This window comes from Chanos chanos, chromosome 8 (genome assembly GCF_902362185.1).
Source record: "Chanos chanos chromosome 8, fChaCha1.1, whole genome shotgun sequence".
In the NCBI taxonomy this organism is placed as follows: Eukaryota; Metazoa; Chordata; class Actinopteri; order Gonorynchiformes; family Chanidae; genus Chanos; species Chanos chanos.
The window spans coordinates 7,779,037-7,790,681 of record NC_044502.1 but is presented as its reverse complement, the minus strand read 5'-3'; the positions used below and the strand labels follow the sequence as shown (position 1 = coordinate 7,790,681).

Below are 11,645 nucleotides of genomic sequence, written 5' to 3'. Positions count from 1 at the left end.
AGGGCCAGTTTTAAAGAGCTAGTACCAACAGAGCAGCAGTAAACCGATCTGCTCGCACTCGCTCTCTTCCACAAGACTGGAAATCAACGAACTACCAAGACATGTATGCTAGGATTAGTACTCCTGTCAGTGACCTTGACAAAGGTACTGGCAGAAAGACCTGAAGTTGGTCCCCAGGTGCCTGTAGCTGCCCACTGCTCCTAGCTTATAGTCTGTGTGTGTGTGTGTGTGTGTGTGTGTGTGCTCACTGGTGTTAGGATGAGTGAAATGCAGAGGCTTCATTTCACTGCTCACTGTGTATGTGAGTAATAAAGTACTTCTTCTTCTTCTTCTTCTTCTTCTAACTCTTTAACACGCTTTTACTGTGGGTACAACTCCGTTAGTCGCTCAGCACTAAGACTGCGCGCATATCTTAATCGCGTATTATGAAGATACAAGTGCGCTACGTGAGGGTTTTATGTGTCAGGATGGCCGAGCGGTCTAAGGCGCCAGACTCAAGGCTTAAAAACCTTCCTCTGAGAGAGTGTTCTGGTCTCCGAATGGAGGCGTGGGTTCGAATCCCACTTCTGACAGCGCTTTTGGGGGTAGCTGTGGTTTAAGGATTAGTGAGGCGAGTTTGGGACTGAAACGTCGCCGGTTTGATCCCCAGGTCCGGCAGGGATGAATGAACAGCGCTTTCCCCTCCCTCAGTATGCAGAGCTGAAGTTCCCTTGAGCAAGGCGTCTAACACCCAACTGCTACCCGGGCGCTGCGGCTGTGGCTGCCCACTGCTCCGGGTGTGCGTGTGCTTACTTGCTCACCGCTCTCCGGATGGGTCAAAATGCAGAGGTCAGGTTCCCCCATTGTGTGGATAAATAAAGGACTTAAACTTAAGTGCGCCCAAACTACAACTTTTCCGGGAAAGGAGATGGTGTTGCAACCAATTTTGAAGTGCCTCGTTATTAAAACCATTAATGCTTTATGAGTTTGCTATGTAGGAAAACAACATTAGACAGGGGGAGAGCACATTTAGTATAATTAGTTTGGTAGTTAGAATAAACTGTAAGGCTGTTAATGCGCTTCGTTCCTTCTGCAGTTTTCGTACTCCAGCTAACATTAAAGAGGTAATTTTTCAATGTGTTTACCCACTGACCATGTTGTCGACTGCTCATTTCACTTGGAGGTTATCAGATAAATCATGAAAACAGGTTTAACGAAATGCAGTGCAGAACTGATTATAAGCTGTGGATTGTTACACAAGCACACAGATTCCAGGAAACCACCATGAATGTAAATCAGCCACAAGACAAGTTCTTGTAATGACTGACAAGTTATTTTAATTCATTTTTAGGCAGACACACGTAAAGACGCTGAGAAATCCTATATGTCGAAGTTAAGTTACTTAGAGAGGACAACATGAAGTCAAATCTACTTTAAAACTGTGAGGCTACAGATGGTAATACGCAATGATAATAAGATTTTTGTGACGCGCTGCCGCCCCGTTTTGCAAATGAGGAATGTTGCTCGACAGTGTGGACCAGTCGCTGGTAAGTTGAACATGTGTGTCAGTATCGCTTTCCTGCTTTTTTTGATACTTTGACACGGTAATATTTTAAATTGTGTTCCGGCTGTCGCAAAGGTACGTTTTCGTTTACTTCATTGACTATCACTAGGCTACAGCCTATACCAATGGTTAAGTGGTCGTTTGCATTAGAGCTTTTAAATTTTTAAAGAACCCGCAAAGCCCTAATTGTGATCCTCTGTGCTTCACCTGCAGTGTTAGTTGTAGGTTGCTAGATTGCTAAGGCTATTTGTATTAACTGACTAGTTTCCATGCAAAATATATTTTGAACGCTTTGCTTCAAATGTATAAGCTTAGTGGTAAACCAAACATCTCTCTGTAACCAAACTGTAATAAAATGTGCTCCGATTTATGTTATCCCTTAAGAATTCGGAAGAAAGAAAATGTTTAAGCAGGACATATAAAATGTTCTTTTATGTTCTTATTTTGCAAAATCTGGATCAAATCAAATATATCATGATTAGATATACCAACTTATTACGATAACGACCACATCAACTCTCATGCCCTCAGCATCACATGATTGGGAAGGATTATGAAAGTTGAACTGGAAATTGCTTGTCATCGTTGTCTGTCTCAAATAGCCAGTAACGGTGAGTCTTAACCTTGTCTCTTCACTCGCCAGCGGCGACACATTCATATATTCACACTTTTACGCATTTATCAACCGTCATCCACCCCGAAGCACTGTGTTTCTGCATGCTCTCGTCTTCATTCCACAACATTCCTTCGACGACACTGCACTAAAGATATTCTGCAGCATCAGTCCTTGTTTTTATGATATTTATAATGTTGGAATGACGAAATTATAAAAAGGTATTTTCAGTCGTAAATTACCACTACATACTTTAATGTATACACATATCTTTTAAACTTTGATTTCTGTCATTCTCTTTAATACTTATTTACGAATCAAAAAGGTGACTAAAGTGTTTCTTTCGATTGCAGCCTGTTTTGTGGTGGGACTCCTTGCATTTCTGGCTTTACCTCTGACAATGGCATATGTTGGTGAGAGAATCTTTGAGAGTAGTTGTTCACATGCACTATATATGGATTTCCTGTCTCTTCTTATCATATGTTTAACATAGTGCAAAGATATGGATTGTATTAAGAATGCACAGGTAGTGTTTTCTAATAATCATATGGTTATGGTCTTAGTATGATTTTAATCTGTTTACGCTCACCTGCTCTCAGGTGTGAAGTCTTTAGATGACTGCCCGGTACAGCCAATGATACCTCTGTACCTCCTTGTGGCGGGAGCTGTCGGCAGCTTGAAGGTAAGATGGATTTTACCAAAAAACAAAAACCTACAGGCGTTTTCATAGCAGCCCAACCATAATCCTCCGAGAAAAGTTCCTTGTTTTCTCCGATTTTGCAAAGTGTGTTTCTTTATTGTCAGACACGAGGATATGCCAATTAACGAATAAACAATGCCGAGGTAGGCTATCCCTAACGCCAGGCCTTCCTTTCAGTGTTGAAAAGGCTAGATCTGAAAGTCCTGGAGAAGTATCATCAATACAGTAACGGTTCTATGAAGCTTTGTGATTGGCTTGGTGGATTTTCACAAATATTACCTACTTCTTTTTTCATTTACTACCTTTTTGTGCTTGTGCGTTGTGTTTGGTGAAAGGAGTTAGGGATTTCAGACGCCTGGTGGGTCCGAACTGAGAAAGCATATGTGTAAAGTAACGCCATTGATTTTTAACGCACTGGACAGGTTTCCCTTCTCCTCTACGATGCGATACACATGCGTTCGCTGATCTCCAAGTCCGTCCTGATAGGCAACAACGATGCAGATGAATATCCGTGGCGACAGAACGCACACAAGTACTATATTCACATCATCCTGAGCACGTTCCTCTTCATCTGGTTCATCTTGGGGAATTACTGGGTGTTCTCTGTATATCCACCAAACTTCATCGCGCCGTTCCATCGACCGCTGGACTATTGTCTTAAGTCTCTTTACGTGTTTGCCGTATTTGTTCTGGCGCTCAGCTACTCAGTGATGATTCTCTTGCTCTGCTGTGGACTCTGGCTGCACATTTGCTCACAAACCAGCAGACGTAACGATTATGCAGAAGATGACTAAAAAAGACCAACCGTCATAAACTGACTGACATAACGTTTTTTGACATCAACTGCTTTAAATATGGCCTTATAAAGTCCGTTCACGTGCTGCAGTTTTAAACAACTGAAGCAAACGAAACTTGCCTCTACAAAGATGCATTACATCCGAGTGTAAATTGTTTAAGTGGACATTTTAATGTACACCCTTTAAGAAAGTTCACTCAGATGTAATGCATCTTTGACTACTTTGACTGTAAAAATGTACAGCAGTGCATCGCTAATGGCTATGCTTCTACAGTGTTAAAACACAGACTTCCCGGCTGTTGATTGTTACCTCTGAATTGCCTCTATAGAAATATCTCGCTATACATAAATTATTCATCACGTATCAATGCATGTTAATGTTTTTTTTCAGTGAGCTTTTTCCATGCTGTAGTTTGGTTTGCTCTAACTTAATATGAGAATGTATACCACACTAATACACCAGTGTAGGGAGGGCTTAAACAGTATAAAAATACACAATTTTTCAGCCTGGGGTTAGGATTAGCGTTTGCTAATAATGTGTGTCACGGCAACATGAACATCTGCTTCCTCATAATACTGAAGATTATGGCTTTTGGTACAATTAGACTATGCTCATAATATTGCACTATTCCTATGCATTTAAATTGGAAAATGCATCTGTTTTGATCTGAATAACTCATGTACACAGCTTAATGTAATGACAGTTTTGCACCAGGTGTTTGATGAAGGAAGCATGATAATGATGAATATTCTGGAACTCTTGTGTATTTTGGTGTACTTTTTGTCCTTAATAGTGCCTTTCAGGTGAAGTCTACACGTGCAGCTCAGTTCTTACTTTTGTGCATGTTTGGTAAAAAAAAAATTTAAAAAAAAAAAATCACTGAATGGTTGACAATAAATTTTTTGGTAATATGTCTGGGTGTTTGTCAAAATAACTTTGCTTAGCACGTCCGGAAAATAAATCAAGAGTCAACACACAGACGTTTCAGAATTTTTGTTAGAAACCAAGAATGATAAATGACACGTTGTCTTTTTACACCACAGTCCACTGCTCTCAGAAATTGGGATTTATTAACGATTTTCATCGACAAGTGCTTCTCAGTCTCAATGCTGCCTGGTACTGTGGGAAAGACTACACAGGGCCCGAGGTGAGCGAGTCCCAGCACCACACTGGTACCTATCTTGAGACAAAACAATAGAAATCCAATTTTAAGTCCAATGCAGTATAAGCTTATTGTACAGTTCAAAAAGCATACAACAAACTGAGCCAGGTCCCGGGAGTGACTGAAGCAATCTTCATAAAGCAGCAGTTCTTATACATCTTCTTACCAACTTCCCAAAAAAGGACATGCATTACCTCGTCTCTTTGAAGTTGGGTGTCCCTGCAGTACCAGCCTCACAGAGTCCCCGTCCACTCTACGACACGTCATTTATGTCATGTCCTCCCTTTACAACAAGCATAAGTTGTCACCAATATTTACTGCCCTTCTCCATAGTGGAATAAGACACGTCATATTTCATCATCTGCATGCTTGGTCAATGACCTTACCACACAACGGCAGAGGCCCCATCCTTATCTCACATGCAGCCCCTAAAGGGCCTCACAGGCCTCTTCTTTTTGAACACAGAGGACTTGATATTTCTTGTAGGACAAAGGATTGTATAGTTACGACTTTTAATACAAATGATTACATTGATTCACCCCTATAAATATGATTACATAATTGTTACAATGTTTATCATAATTGTTACAATGATTACATTAAGGAAACATGCTATTTTTTCCGACAGTACGTAAGGTCCAAAAGTCGAACTACAAGCCAATTAAGATACCCTGTGCTCGAAATAAACAGGCAACGTTTGAGACAAACAAAGTGAAAGCAGGTGTTAATGGAAAGTATTGGTCAAACGCTGTCCTTAACCAAATAGCCGCACGGCTGCATGGATCAAGACGGAACGACGAACTACAGCACCATCTAGTGATCAAAAACGCATGTCGGGCATTTTTAAGACCCGGAAATGACGTCCGATTTCCCCCACATGTTGTTTAGCTCTTGGAAGCAAGCGCGTGTTTAGCACGATGCGAATTATTTAGAGTAATGGTGAAACGCCAGAAATAGCATTATCGTTGTAACCAGTTGTCTACATAATTGGGTTAAGGAGGGTGTTGCCATGAGTGAGCCTGAAAGGTATCCGCCGCCTAATTTGGACTGTCCATCCCGAGGGCCAGTGCTAAGACCTCCAACATTTCAGACACCTCAACGTGGGAAGTTCGAAGCAGCAACAGACTGGAGTTGGACACCTCAACCCGGTAAGTTCCAGCCAGCCCGAGACTGGACTTGGACACCTCAGCCAGAAAAATGCCACGCAGAAAATGACCGGACACTTCAGGCTAATCAGTTCCAGGCTGCACGAGACTGGAGCTGGAACCAGCCTCCACCTCCTGGCCCATGGGGCCGGAACTCAGAACCTTGGAACAGATATGGTCCTCGTCACCCTGACGCGGGACAGAACCGCTTTCCCGGTGAGTTTGCCGTTATAGTTCTATCAACTAGGTAAAAAAGCAAACAGTCGAGCAAACAAACAAACAAAACCCTCGTGTTATCAAAATGTTTTACAGGACCACACCATCACCAAGGGTATCGACACGGAAGACAAGACCAGGGACCAAACAAGTGGGGCAAAAAGGTATATTATCAAACTGAACATCGATCACTAGAACAGCCTGCTGGTAAAAAATGTATCTCTGCTTCTGGAGAGAATCAGCATTTTATATTCTCTGAATAATGGGCCCTTGATGTTAATGTACAAGACTTTTTTCTTTTTTGAATTGATAGAACATTTCAGTGTATTCTCCTTTGATAAGGACTTGTGAGCCATTTAGAATCCTGTACAAACCACATTTATTTCTCCCCTTTGTATCTACTATACATGTGGTGTTTCATTTTGTTATATTACAGCAGAAGAAACAAAAAGAGCCAGTGTACACTCATTATTGTGACACATGTGACAGAGGATTCAAAAACCAAGAGAAGTATGATGAACATATTTCACAACATGTTAAGGTAACTCATTGAACTCACCCATTCTCTTCCTTAAATGTGAAAACCTGATATACCGTACTTGATATGGAAAATGATAGCCTCAGTGCTCTGAATATTTGTAGGAAATACTTTAACCTGGTGCAGTTTAAGAGCACAATAATACCGTCTCTTCTTACTCACTTTTTTGTTCTCTCTCTCTCTCTCTCTCTCTCTCTCTCTCTCTGTCTGACTGTAGTGTTCTGTGGATGACTGCACTTTTACAGCACATGCAAAGCTGGTGAAGATCCACTGGACAAACGTATGTCTTCCCTGGTCCTTCATCTCCTCTGTTGGCCTTCGGCTGATTAGCATCATGGAGTCTTCATAGTTTTGTGCTATCAATTTTGATTTTTGATCTCTCTTTGATTCATTTTATTTTAACCTTTGAACATTGTTTCTTTCTTTTTTTTTTTTTTTATTCGAATGTGATGGTTTGTCGAACATTTTGACAACTATAACTGAAGTTGTGAAACCTCCCCTCTTTTAGAATCATGCTCCTGGAGCCAAACGGATCAAACTGGACACTCCTGAGGAGATAGCAAAATGGAGAGAAGAGAGGAGAAGGTCTGAACAGAATGGCTAATCTGTCCCAAATCTCATTTTGAACATACTGACTGATGCTATGCTGATAGGTCAACACAGATGTTGTTGCTTTTGAAGATATGTGATCTAAGTCGTTATATAATAATTATTAATTGAGGCTTATTTTTTAAAAAAAAACATTTGTGTTGTTTAAGCCAGTCTCTTATTTTATTAGTATTTGTTCCACTCTTGCATGTGTTCTTCACTGGCACCACTTTAAAACACAGCTATTCCTGCTGTTACCTTCATCTGTCACTAGAGGGTGCCGTTTCATGCGCAATGCAAACTTAGCATCAGATCAGATGTACAGTTAATGGTGATGCACACAAGTACGTGTGTGGGTCCTAAATGAAATCTCACTGTACTTTTTTTTTTGTATCTGTAGGAACTACCCAACCATGAGCAACGTGGAAAAGAAGAAGAAGATCACTGAGGCCAAACAGGCGAGAGGAGATGTTCTGGAGACCGCACAGTTTGGGTACATTTGTACGCATATGTCTTTTCTGCTTGTTGGACACATATGGATGGATTTAGTTAAACCATTACCGTTTTTTTTTTGTTATTGACAGCCGCATGAAGCGGCAGGGTCGTGGTCCACATCGCTGGCGCGGTGGAAAATTCCAGAATCACGGCAGGGACAGGCGAGGTGGACAAAGCGGCACACAACAGCTCTCCCCAAATGGCACAGAGGCAGAGCAACCGCCCCCACTCACACGCCCCCCCTGGGACGGAGATCCTCTGGGAGCCCTGGCCCACAGTGATCCAGGTCTGTAGCTTACTGTTCAGACTCACAGAGGAGCAAACATTAGTGCCAAATGAATGACTTATATCACCACTGAATTCATAATGTACTATTTAAGGAAGTGCTGAAATTTAATTGCACTTTCAAAGAAGAGTACAGTTCAGTATAATAAAACATTTTGGGATTGTAGTGTAATTTGGTATTTTTCCAGTGTAACTGGGTACTTTTGGTACTGAAATGCAGGATTATGGTTGAGAATGGTGTTTTGCTCTACATCCTGACAGACTCTGACAAAGACGAGATGGATAAAAAGAAACAGAGTGGGGTGACGGTAACCCCCAAAAACCTGTCGTCCGGGTTAAGTTCCCTGGTGTCCAGCTACGGTTCCATCACAGAGAGCGAGAGTGACAGAGAACCAGACGGTGAGTACTTTTGATTCGGCCGTCGTGAGAAATCGTCGCTCCCGCTCGTCTACGCCCACCGGCTTCACGCGAAACCCTCTCCAAAACCATGTTTTCGTCTCAGCCACCCATAACTTCAGATAACTCCTCCACACACTGCGAGGAGTTCGTTGCTCGAAGTTGACCAAACTGCAAAGAGATATCAACGCGACCTCAGGCTAACAGAGAAGAGTTTTATCTAACCCTCCTGCCTCTAGCCCAAACATGCTCCTCTCTGGGGGCCCGATGTCATGTCTATTCTACCCCGTAATCGTCAGCATTCCTGCTCATCTCAAAGCACACCTGATCAAACAGTCGCTTTGAGTTTGTTTATCTCCTGCAGCTCTAACTCTCGCAACCCTGCTTCGGCACGCACCGTAAAGGGCAGAGGACAGGTTCACTGTCCGTGGCAGTGATTTTCCCCTTGCCTGCACACACGGCTGTTTTGGGGCCTAGACGAATGCTGGCAAAATACTACACTTTGTTATTGGATTACGTGACTGAGACGTAAATGAGACGTCAAAGCACTGAACGGACCTTGTCCTGCTTGTTCGCTACAGTCGTGTTCTTATGCTTGATGGGTTTTTTTTTTCTGTTTGTTTTGTTTTTAGCACCTCTCCATGGTAATTATGAGCGAGTTAAAAGTTGATCAGACTCCATAGTAGGCCCATTTGTATTTTGTATGTATTGTGTTTTAATTAACTGATGGATCAAGTGATGAGGGCTCTTCTTCGTTTGTGTGTCACAGACGCCCCGATCTTGAGAGCCGGTAGGGTGTTGGAAGAGAATCAGACGCTGCTGAAAGCTGAGCCTGCGTTAGCTCAGCACAGCACACCTCAGCAGGGACACAAAGCCAAAGCCGTGGGAGATGAGCCCCACAATCAGAAAGCCCAGCCTGGACCTGACAGGGGAGGTTGGGGAGGTCGAAGAGGTCGGGGAGGTCATGGAGGTCGAGGTCGAGGGGGCAAGAGCGGAACCGGCTTACCTCAACGGCGTCCGACCTTACTGGAGATGGTGAGAATTGTGTCCGGGTCGATGTGAGAATTTAGTAATGAAATTGCTGGGAATTTTTAAACGGTCGGAATAGCTCTTGACGTTGCTTTAGGGACCTCTTTGTTTTTCAGCATAGGATTACAAAACAATAGCTATATTAGTTGTCATTCTAAGCGGGATATAATCGGTTTTCTGAAAGACATGAGTATATTTTTTTTTACGCAGCTCTTGGCTCCAGACATCAGACATGAGAGGAACGTCATCCTTCAGTGTGTACGCTACGTCGTCCGGACTGGCTTCTTTGGTGTGGGTGGAGCGAGTGAGAATCCGATGGTGGATGGAAACAGATCAGTAAGTGAGGGTACCCTGAGGACACGCGATGAGTCCAGAGAGCTGGGCACAACAGAGGAGAATCTCTGTTTGGGCAGACATGACCAGTCACCAGTGCCAGCAGACCGCAGGACTACCCAGTCGCCGCGGGACAGCCCGCCCCTCGCCTCCGAAAACGGGCAGAATAAGGACGGGCAGGCTGCCGTGGCAACGGAGCGGACAGACATCTCGCCGCAGCGACAAAGAGAGCATGATCAAGGCGGACAGACCTTTGATGAACCGATGGATACAAACGAGAGGCAGTCAGAGACAGAGTTAGCCCATGTAGATGTAGGTGGGAGCACAGAGGAACAGGTGTGCTCTTATGTTCCCGTATATGATGACGATATCTGGGAGGCTCCCTCATTTACCGGTGCTACCATGTAGCCTGTACCAACTTTAGATCCAGAACATATCTGAACGTTTTTTTTTTTTGTTTGGTTTGTTTGGGTTTTTTTTGACACATTTGTATGATGCTGTAGTATGTTTGCACACCATTAAATATGAAATAAAACTGGCAATCGTTTATTTTGTATGAAATTTGCCTGTGTTTAAGTTGATGGCAAAATGATTAAAGTCAGCTTTGATTTAGCAGTGTTGGGTTTGTGATCTGCATAATCTCTTTAACAGAGTCGATTTAACAGAGTTGGATGTGTGATTATTCATTGGAACTGTTTTAGAGAACACTGGATATCGTCAATAACTGACCTTATTTATGGTAATTGGCACAACTGAAGATATGCGCTTGAAATAGTTTGATGTTAAAACACAGACAAGCATATCCAGTGTTACTTTGCCGCAGCATTAATATGACTTATTAAATATTTCTCTGCTTTCCCTGAGCGCGCCTCAAATTAGTTTGTAATGTCACAGAAAGAAGCACAAACATTGGTTAACATTGGGTAGAATGCAGCCACATGGATTAGCTAGCAGAGGTCAGATGCTTGTCACACAGTTTTAGGCTGTCCCTCCTACCCATGCCAGTGGGCCGTTTTTAATAATTACAATATCAAAAGACCTATTGTAGCGGTAAGTACAAATTTTGCATGTGTCATGATGCACTACGCTTCTTTACAACGCTCTAGGACACCCGTCCTCCCTCAACCTGAGTAATGAAACAGTCTTTTCCGTGGCCTTGAATCAGTTTTTGTTCAACGTGGCAGCTTAATACATTTTCTCCTAGGTAACCATTCAATAAACAAACACGTGTTAAAACCATACTTTCAAAGTCAATATTGTAGATCCTATCTTGGATTACCTCAGGTATACTGATATGCTTGTATTTTTCCGTTTGAATATGGGCGCATGTTGTCATCCAGGAATGCGGTTTTTCCCATGTGTCAGCTTTCCTCAAGCCCCTTCAGGTTCACATGTCACATTCATGATGGGTGGAGTGGTTGATGGATGAGACAACCTTTGACAGGTTTACTGGGCTGTTTATTTGCTCTTTTGCCTAGTTCTTCATTGAAGTTGAACAAGTTCTTCATGCTCTCTACCCATCCCCCCCCCCCCTTTAGGGCCCTTGAATGTTATAGAAAGGTCGACCGGTCACCGTGGGTGCTGGTGGGCGTGCTGAACGACTCTTCGGCGGTGCATGTTTTTTGGCAGGTTTGCCTGGAGGTCAGATCGATACATGCACTTAATGATGCATATGTATCCGAGGAACAATTAAAGTATTATCTGCTTCAAAGTTATTTACTCTGAAAGTTGAAACTGAAGCCAGCCTGTGTTGTGTGTGTGTATGTTTTTACTTCAAATGATCCTGATCCTTTAACTGAAAGAAC

General features: G+C 42.7%; 2 protein-coding genes and 1 non-coding gene across 3 annotated transcripts; all 3 read left to right on the top strand.

The window, feature by feature from the left end:
• Positions 1 to 461: 461 nt before the first annotated feature.
• trnal-caa (transfer RNA leucine (anticodon CAA)) lies at positions 462 to 572 on the top strand. Its single transcript has 2 exons — positions 462 to 499; positions 527 to 572. It is a non-coding gene; the product is annotated as a tRNA-Leu (tRNA).
• A 1,524-nt stretch (positions 573 to 2,096) lies between these two features.
• LOC115818486 (transmembrane protein 272-like) lies at positions 2,097 to 3,650 on the top strand. The gene is made up of 4 exons (XM_030781864.1): positions 2,097 to 2,154; positions 2,510 to 2,569; positions 2,756 to 2,838; positions 3,279 to 3,650. Exons 1-4 carry the CDS (start codon positions 2,097 to 2,099, stop codon positions 3,648 to 3,650), a joined length of 573 nt encoding a protein of 190 aa, XP_030637724.1.
• Positions 3,651 to 5,824: 2,174 nt separating this feature from the next.
• Positions 5,825 to 10,248, top strand: nufip1 (nuclear FMR1 interacting protein 1). The gene is made up of 10 exons (XM_030781863.1): positions 5,825 to 6,176; positions 6,273 to 6,340; positions 6,613 to 6,717; positions 6,932 to 6,994; positions 7,223 to 7,299; positions 7,703 to 7,795; positions 7,887 to 8,083; positions 8,344 to 8,481; positions 9,248 to 9,513; positions 9,718 to 10,248. The coding sequence occupies exons 1-10, from the start codon at positions 5,825 to 5,827 to the stop codon at positions 10,246 to 10,248; spliced, it is 1,890 nt and encodes a 629-aa protein (XP_030637723.1).
• The last annotated feature ends 1,397 nt before the right edge of the window (positions 10,249 to 11,645 follow it).

What these genes read in the sequence shown, in the direction of transcription:
- LOC115818486 (XM_030781864.1), top strand. Translation starts at nt 2,097, where the DNA reads ATGAAAGTTGAACTGGAAATTGCTTGTCATCGTTGTCTGTCTCAAATA. An exon ending in GTCTCAAATAGCCAGTAACG is followed by an intron (nt 2,155 to 2,509) that starts GTGAGTCTTAAC and finishes TTTCGATTGCAG; the next exon opens with CCTGTTTTGTGGTGGGACTC. An exon ending in TCTGACAATGGCATATGTTG is followed by an intron (nt 2,570 to 2,755) that starts GTGAGAGAATCT and finishes ACCTGCTCTCAG; the next exon opens with GTGTGAAGTCTTTAGATGAC.
- nufip1 (XM_030781863.1), top strand. Translation starts at nt 5,825, where the DNA reads ATGAGTGAGCCTGAAAGGTATCCGCCGCCTAATTTGGACTGTCCATCC. An exon ending in TGGAGAGAAGAGAGGAGAAG is followed by an intron (nt 7,300 to 7,702) that starts GTCTGAACAGAA and finishes TTGTATCTGTAG; the next exon opens with GAACTACCCAACCATGAGCA. An exon ending in GTCCGACCTTACTGGAGATG is followed by an intron (nt 9,514 to 9,717) that starts GTGAGAATTGTG and finishes TTTTTTACGCAG; the next exon opens with CTCTTGGCTCCAGACATCAG.